The sequence below is a fragment of the Octopus bimaculoides genome, chromosome 3 (assembly GCF_046866305.1).
Source record: "Octopus bimaculoides isolate indiv1 chromosome 3, ASM4686630v1, whole genome shotgun sequence".
In the NCBI taxonomy this organism is placed as follows: Eukaryota; Metazoa; Mollusca; class Cephalopoda; order Octopoda; family Octopodidae; genus Octopus; species Octopus bimaculoides.
In genome coordinates, this window is record NC_142930.1 from 81,800,102 (window position 1) to 81,809,095 (window position 8,994).

Consider the following 8,994-nt stretch of genomic DNA (forward strand, 5'->3'; position numbering starts at 1 on the left):
TGCTGGGGGAAATGCTTGACAAGTGGCATGTCAGCCGTTTCTTCAGAGCGGATTACTGGCCAAGTGGCAATGGGGTTGTGGAGAGGCATCATCATATCATCAAGACCATAGCAGAGAGGTGTCACATCTCACCGGTCAAGGCCGTTTTTCGGTATAATATGTCGCCCATGACGGGACAGGCTGGGGAGTCAGGGCCACACAGGGCAATATTCAAGTACGAGTGGAGGCATCTATGTACTGCATCACCGCATCCCGCAGAAGAGAAAGAGCATGCCTTTGTGCAGGTCAGAGAAGTCTGGGTTAAGCCCCCAAATGCGCGGTGCACATCACAGTGGGGAAAAGGAACAATAACCTCTGTGAATTCGAGGAACAGTGTATCCGTAGATGGCATGTCACAACATGTTTTGGATGTGCGCAGGATCATCACTGCGACAGGATGGGGCCAACAGTAATGGACAAGAGGACGAAGCCGGCAGTAATATGCCAGGAACTGAGGCCAGTCCTGAAGTTACAGAGGGAGCGGTGCCCTCCTCGCTGGTTGACTGATTACGAGACAAATTAAGACATGTGGTCAGGGTTGAGAAGAGGACGTGGGCAGGTTGGTTGAATGATCTTCAGATCAGGGTGGAGAGGCGTGTGGTGTTATGAGCCAGGCTGTGTTGTAGCGAAGGATCAGAAGTGAAGGAGTAGACATGTCCTGTCGGAAGTGGGGCTTGTGGATCCCACCAGAAGTGCTGCAGTGGACATGCAGCATCAGCGAAGCATGAGGGGGCCAGTCGGGCAGCGGACAGCACATCAGAGCGGACGTGTGAGACTGTACAGTGAAAGATAGCGCATATGGACATGGAGTGAACCTTGGAGATTGAGACAGCACGTGGATGTTGAAAGTGACCCTTTTTCCGGACCGACAGGCAAGACTACCATAATTCTCTCTTCACTTCCATCTTTTTCTTCCTTTACATCACAACACGCCATAATAATAATTTAACAACCTTGTATAATTTTAATTTATAAAAATCTTGTAAGAGACTCCTCCAACTGTTTTTTGGCTGGCCAAGATCATCCTGCCTGGAGTGTGGTGGGACATCGACGTCTTGCTGGGGTTCAGCATCTTGATCAGGCCGACCAAGGTGGAGGATTCCACTACATGCAGCAGTAGCATGTTGTCGACAAACATGTCTACAATCTTTTTGTCCACCATAGACTGACAGACGTCATTGCCAGCAGTTTGGGCAACTGCCTCGCTAATACTGGGCTGGCATGCTTTCTTTGTATAGGCCGAATAAAAATGTCTTCACCTTCCATAACAATAAACAATAACTTGATAAACCGATAATATACACTGCTGCTGCTGACACTGTAAGCCTGTCTATAACGTGACAACATCATAAGTGAACACAACTCAAAACTGCAGAATTACACAACGCTGTTCAGCTAGCTGCTGCTGCATTGACCAGTCATGTCTTGTCATGTGTACACATAGTTAGCCAATAGCATGCCTGACAGACTCTTTGAGACATGCCCACAACAGACAAGAACAAATGTATGAATTTTGTTAGCAGACTTAAAGTTAGCTGAACTAAATTTAGCAGAAGTTAATTGGTCTGCTGACGTTTTCCAAAGTTAGCAAAAATGCTAATCTGCTAAAATGAAAAGTTAGCTTTGCTAATTAGCTGTTAGCGGATTAGTGGAACCATACCCACCACTGATAACAGGTAGAAGTAGACTTAACTTGTCACCCGGTAACACCACTACCACCACATGATACAAGTCTTTTCTATCGCAAACATTCAAGCCAAACTTCTGGTTTGAGAATACCTTCCTCCTTCACACCAGTCACAGAGGTCCTGTAACTCTCTTCTCTCCTAACTAAAGAGAGAGAAAATATGTTGAACAATCACTTAGAACAGTGGTTCTCAAAAAGAGAAACCCAATCCCTTTCACACAAAAAAAAAATGAAAAGAAAAATCGAATAAAATCCACCACCTCCTTGTTACTGTTGAGAAGATAAAATAATGTTTGCAGGTGTGGCTATGTGGAAAGAAGTTTGCTTCCCAACTACATGGTTTGGGTTCAGTCTCACTGTGTGGCACCTTGGGCAAGTGTTTTCTACTGCACCCTTGATTTATGTTGATGAAAATTGAAAGAAGCCCATTGTGTGTATGTGTGTGTGTTTGTGTCTGTGTTTGTCCCCCACCACCACTTGGCAGCTGGTGTTGATGTATTTACATCGCCATAACTTAACAATTCAGCAAAAGAGACCAATAGAGTAAGTACCAGGCTTTAGAAAAAAGTACTGGAATCAATTTGCTCAACTAAAATCCTTCAGGGTGACACCCTAGCATGGCTGCAGTCTAATGGCTGAAACAAGTGAAAGATAACAGATGAAGATCTGATAATTCTTATTTCTTCGCTATGAGGTTGGATATCTCTAAAACCATCTTCACAAAAACAGGGCGATTTGACTGCTCTTTTTCAATCACTAACTCTACTCCCCTGGGTGTGACCTGGTCTTCTTCATAACAAACTCTGACTCCCACTGGCCAGGAAAGAAACGAGTTTGGTGAACTTGGTGAGGAGAATATGGATGTTATTTACTTTTCTGCATTTATTATTTGTGATGTTACACATCACGAATAATCCCAGCAGTGTTTGGAGCTAATTTAGTTACTGATGCTGCTGCAGCTTGTGTGTATATGTGGCTTTTTTTATGTTTGTCTGGGTTAAATGGAAGAGATGGTACTGTGGTAATGTTCTGAGATTCTTGCAGTTGAGCCTGGACACTCGGAAGTAATTGTTCATCATCATCATGATCATTATCAGCAACAACAGCAGCAGCATTTTACATTTGCTTTTCCATGTTATGGGTTGGACAGGTCACAGTATGAGTTGGTTCATATTTGAAACTATTGCTCACCTTGATGAGTAAGGGATCACGACTTGTGTATATGTTCTACTTTTAGGCATGATTTCTTTGCTTGGATACTCTTCATAAGAACCCAACTTTTACATTCTCCCTCAACAACACCAATCTTAAGAAATCCGTTAGTGAATGTGATCTGAGTAATACTGTAAACAGTGATCTGCATTGGACAAACCACATCTCTAAGATAATCAAGAAGTCTGAGGGTGTCTGAACATCACTCAGTAAGACTTTTGTCAGCCACTCTCCAGCTATCTATTTAAAACTGTGTATGACTATAGTACATCCACACTAAGAGTTTGCATCACCAGTCTGGACTATCTTGCTCAGCATATCAATCTCCTGGAAATTGTCCAGAAACATGCAACCAAGCAAATACCCATCATCAGGCATCTACCATACTCTGAATGTCTTGTTTCACTGAATATGGACACATTAAAGCTCAGACATCTGGCAATTGACTTGGTAGACACCCACAAGATTATCCACCATCTTTCCAACAACAAACATGGGCACCTTATAGAATTCCATATGTCAAGCACTTGCGGACATGCTTACAAAATCAAAAAACAACACAGCACCCATGACTTCCAGAAACATTTTTTCACACTCAGAATTGCTAAAGCATGGAATAAACTACCTGTATTAGTTGTTAACTGTTCAGACACTACATCCTACAAAATTTCCATGCTTCCTGAAACTCACCAACAGTACATCAAATGCCTCTCTTTTTTTTTTTTCAGTTGTAGTGCACCTGAGTACTGTATCCAGCAATTTCATTATGTCTGGATAAATTTTATCCATGTTATGGGTGCTAGAGAACTTATTTTCTTCCCACTATGTTTTGATGATATGAGTTTATTAAGTATGTACTTGAGGTTGTAAAGACAGATTGTGTGCTAATCATCAACATATCTATTAATCACAAATGATTGATAGGAAACATGTTCAGAAAAACCCTATTTGAATGATTGATAAACAAAAGTTATATTACATAAAGATATTCATGTATGTGTCTTTATATTCGTGTATATTAACTCAAAGAATGAGAGGCAATAATATATGTGTCCAATTGAAGCATGGATACTTCAAGAGTGAAAGCATTCTTCTCATACCAACAAAAAGACAGAGTGAGTGAGATGCAAATGTGAGAGAATTGTTTTATTATGGGTTTGTAGTGGGGCATAGAACCCTACCACAAAGGTGATAATCTGTATGTAAACGAGAAATCCAGACTATCATTTTTTCATTTTATCTAGTTTCAGCTCATGAGCTGTGGCCATACTGGGGCACCGCCAGTTACTATATATATTAAACATGAAAGAACTGAAGAATTGCATGACTGCACGAAAAGTGGCTATTCCATTGGATGAAAAATGGTAGCTTGAACTACATCCAAACATGACCCAATAGAGTTCTTTGTTGGAGATCTAATGCTTGTGGAGAGAGAAAACAATGTGTTGAATGAACCAAATTTTCAGAACTTTTCTTTGCTCTTTTTTGACCATCACAGATTGGTTATAATTAATATCAAAGCTTAAAATCTTTACATGTGATCAAAAATATTTAACCAATGGCAATATGAGCTGTCAACAGCAGCTGCACTAGTGAGGTTGCTTCGTTCCCACAAGAGTATAGTCCCATCTTTCCTACATTGTCTCTGTTCATTCATTCCTTTCTTGCTCACACAACTACATGTAGAAAAATATTCAGTAAAGTTTGCCATAGCAGCAAACCTTGCTCATAGCATATCTTAGTGGTCCATTTTGAGTATTTTTAGCTTGTTTTAGTCATTATTGTGTATGATTACCTGCAACTTATCTTTTTTTTAAATAACAGGATATAATTTAAGGTAGATTTGATGGTTATATCTGGCAGTTCGAGTGACCACTTAGAGGTTCTCTGGTTGGCTTATAACAAGGTTCTTTGAAGTTTGTGTAGAGATTGGGAACCTAGACATGACTGGCATGGTTTGTTAAATTGAAGGGTTAAGTTTACTCCACAACTGTAAGTGGAAACAAAAGATTGTTCTCACTGGTTAGATCATTAGTAGTTAATATATCTGACCACCCATTGATGGATACCTCTAATAAGGAAAAATCAAGCAAATGACTCAACCAACTGGCAATAACATGACTAAAGAAAGAATGATTTTTAAATCTGCAGTCTAGCAAAAATAAATTCTCTCCCTGTCCCTATCTCCTCCTGCTAACAAGCATTCTAACTAGACCTGTCTGAACATTTGAAACATTCAATGCAAGTGAGCATTAGAAGACCAGAAGTTCTGCCAATTTTTTTTAAAGTAATAAAGAAAATATCCAGTATTTGCAAATCATCATCAAATATACTACCCATGCTAGCACAAGTGGAAAATTAATCTCAGTATTAGTTCAAATTAATTAATCTCAGTATTAGTTTCACATATTAAAAGGAATATATTGATCTACCATGCATAAAATCTTTCTTGAATATTTCCTTTGCAAAAAAAAGAACTTTTTTTCTTTCTTTTTTTCCATATCTTAAAGGCCTATCTTGAGTTTTTCACTTCAAAAGAAAATGTCGAAGTTTTGAAGAAACTCTTAGTTAACTATCCTCAGGTCAATTATCATATTGGGAACAGTCAGGTAAGTTTTCGATTTATTAATTACCTTTTTGAAATTGTCAGAAAATATTTTAGAATAATTAATATTTACATTAATTCAAGTAATAAGTATTTTATGGAGATATGTCCTGCAAAATGGATACAAAATACTCTTCACATTCGTGACAAGGCAGGCCCATAAGCTGTGAATAATTTTTACAAAGCAAATGTCTCTCAGATCCTATTGAACTTTTAAATGACAGTGGTTAAGTTTGGTTTTATAATATAAAATGGATTAGAACTAGATCTCTTTCTAGACTCTGCCCTATTTCAAGAAATAATTCCAACTGATTCATGTATCTATTCCTGGCAATTGATGGTGATGGGCACCTAAAATTAAATTCAGAAATATATAACAAGACACCTGCAGTGGATTTGAAGTGAATTTCAGCACTATACTTGAAAGGTCATTTCATGCTTACTGTGATCAATTGGTTTAAATGAAAACTTATGGTGTATAGGCTCTGTGTTTATCACAGTCAAATTGAATGCTTGCAAAATAATAACTTCACTGGATAAAAACTGGACTCCAAGAATATTGATGCAGTTAAAGCAACAATACTACTTTCCCCTCTATCTCTGTTCTTTACTTCTCGAGAGAAAGGACAAGGAACCAAAATGTTAGATTCTTTACTCATTTTAGCAACTGAACTTAAACACTTCAATAATCTAACTGAACTATTATGTATTTCTCTAATTCAGTGTATAAACTGATCTTTTGTATGTCCCAGGGTGATATGGATTATACCAACTGTGATGAAACTCAACCAATAGCTGTTACATGGGGAGTATTTCCAGGAATGGAAATAATCCAGCCCACTGTTGTTGATCCTATTGCTTTCAAAATTTGGAAAGTAAGTTAAGCAAAACCATTTTCTAATGAATGAGTATTCTGTAAAATGTCTGATCAGAACTTCTTTTATATTTATCCAGTTGGACTATGAGCGAAAAAATTATGTCTATGTATCAATGGGTTTGAATGTGGTGAAATACTGTATATTGAACCTGCCTTTTCTTAATTCAGAACCCTGCCATTTTAAAAATTTTTATAAACAAACTTTCAGAATTGCTTATTTCATATAGTCCTTCTCCTTTCTAGCTATATTTCAAGATGTCACAAGACTGGCCAATCTAAACTGATGAGCCAATTTTGTATTTTCAATATTATGAAATAACACAGAGCAGTGTCAACCAAAACACCTGACAGTATTAATTCTCTAAGTTCAAATCCTGCCAGTTGAATTTGCTTTTCATAGAATGGATAAAATAAAGTAGCTGTCAAGTACTGGGTCAACATAATTGGCTATACTTTATCCAAAATTTATGGTTTTGTCCAATGTGAGAAGTCAATATTATGAAATAGCATGCTAAAACATTACCCTGATTTATTATTTCATTTAAACTTCTTCAAAAAATTATCAGATTTCTCTTTATAAGCATGCAATACACTTTATAAAGTGGCTGGCATTAGGAAAAGCATCCATCCATAAAAACGATTGGAGCTCAACAGTCCTCTGATCTGTTGGATTCTGCCAAACCACCCAGCCCATGCCAGCATGAAATAGGGATGGTAAATGATGATTATTTTCTGTTCATATACTTTTAACAGCTAACAATGTTGGGCTGGAATTTTGCAAACTTAGATACTTATATATTGTTTGGACAATTGTACAGGACAACTAAAATAAAAGAACCGATTGTCAACTAACCGTAATCATCATCAACATTTATCATTCGTTTTCCATACTAGCATGTGTTAGATGGCTTGACAGGAACTCTGGCAAGGCCATGTTTCTACAGTTGGATATCTTTTTTAATGTCAATCACTCCACATAGTGTACTTTTAACATGGCACCAACACTTTTTATGTGTTGCTTGGTTTAAGGATCTCTATTTTGTTGTGGTGGGCGAGTCTTCTCAAGTACAGCAATGCACCACATATCTTGCTCCTCTGTCATCTCCTTAAGGTTCAGTGTTTTCAGATTGGCCTTCAATAATCCACCCCAAGTTTTCCTGAGTCGTTTCCCCTCTTCACAATTTCCCTCCACTTAAAGCGATCAGCACTTCTTTATGCAACCATCCCCATCCATCACATAGTCAAACTAGCAGTCTCCTCTCCTGCACACTGCATCTAGTTCCTTTGATGCCCAACTTCTCTCTCAATACACCAATGCTCTGTCACCCAGCCAGTGGAGCATACCAACTTTATTCCTCTTCTGCCTTCACATTCAGGGCCCTCATCTCACTACTATGCAACATCGAAGTTTGTACACATGCATCATACAATTTACCTTTCACTTGGAGAGAAACACATTTGGTTGCCAACAGAGGTAAAAGCTCTCTGAACTTTAACTATCCTATTCTTACTCTAGCAGTTAACACCCCATTTTGACACTACCCCACAAAAGAAGTTATATTCACTTGTTACATAACTTACATCCCATATCCCACCAAAATATTGCCATGTCCTAAGCCAGAGAAACACATATAAAGAAATCGTTATATTTTTACTATAGTTAATTGTTTTTTAATCACTATATTGAAAACAATTTAATTTTTCTTTTTTAGGAAGAAGCATTCAGTTTATGGAGAACGAACTGGCGTGACTTGTATGACCCCAGTTCAAAGTCATACAAACTGATAGACTATTTCCATGAGAACTACCAACTTGTTAATTTAGTAGATAATAATTTTGTTCAGCCTACATGTCTTTGGGAAATTACAACTAAAATGCTATCAGAAACAACAAACTGAAGAATAAAATATCAACATTTAGATCAACTAAATGACCAAAAGTTCTGCTTTAAATAACAATAATTTGAGTAAAAACAAAAAAGCTGAACTGTTTTGAATGGTTTGGTAATATGCATACACACACAGCTAAAAACTAACACCCCCACCTCTATATCTAACTTATGAAAAGAATAGAAATTTCCACACTAAAGAACACTGAAAAATTTGTACACTAGTGTGAAGTGTCTCAATGCTCAGACCATTCCACATACTTGAAGTGATTAAGACATGGAACAGTGCCCAGGAAATGGTGCATAAAACAGCAAATGTTATTGGATAAATGGCTACAGGAAACTTGCATTACAACTTCTTCAAAAGTTATTGATTTACTTCTGTGTACCTTAGTGTCTCCTTTCTTTAAGTTTTCTACTGTTTTCTTTGATGGAAAAGATAAAGTATTGACCAAAAGAATTAGTTAATAAACTATACAAGTCATTGTTTTTTTATAACCTGTATTTAATGTACACTAACAAATCAAAGAGTTTAAATGTCAACACTGGATTAAGTGAATAGTTATCATTTCCTACGAAACCTTTAAACATTTATCCAAATAATTTTCAATAAAGAACAAAATATTTGATAATTCAAATTCTTGTTTGTTTGTTTCAAACGTTTTCCACACCACTGCACATTAAAT

At 37.3% G+C, this 8,994-nt stretch overlaps 1 protein-coding gene across 5 annotated transcripts in view; it reads left to right on the forward strand.

Moving 5' to 3' along the window:
* LOC106882151 (methylenetetrahydrofolate reductase (NADPH)) overlaps positions 1–8,946 on the forward strand; it is an 87,314-nt gene extending 78,368 nt beyond the window's left edge. For 4 of the 5 annotated variants that reach the window (XR_016241118.1, XM_089349331.1, XM_052966266.2 and 1 more), the window contains 3 exons: positions 5,449–5,547; positions 6,296–6,418; positions 8,133–8,946. Coding sequence is in view for 4 of the 5 variants with exons in the window: in XM_089349331.1 (XP_089205457.1) it covers positions 5,449–5,547; positions 6,296–6,418; positions 8,133–8,318 (408 nt within the window). In the remaining variant the exon portion in view is untranslated. Of the gene's footprint in view, positions 1–5,448; positions 5,548–6,266; positions 6,419–8,132 lie in introns of those variants that run through there. The other variant, XM_089349332.1, reaches the window with a different exon arrangement.
* Positions 8,947–8,994: the final 48 nt, after the last annotated feature.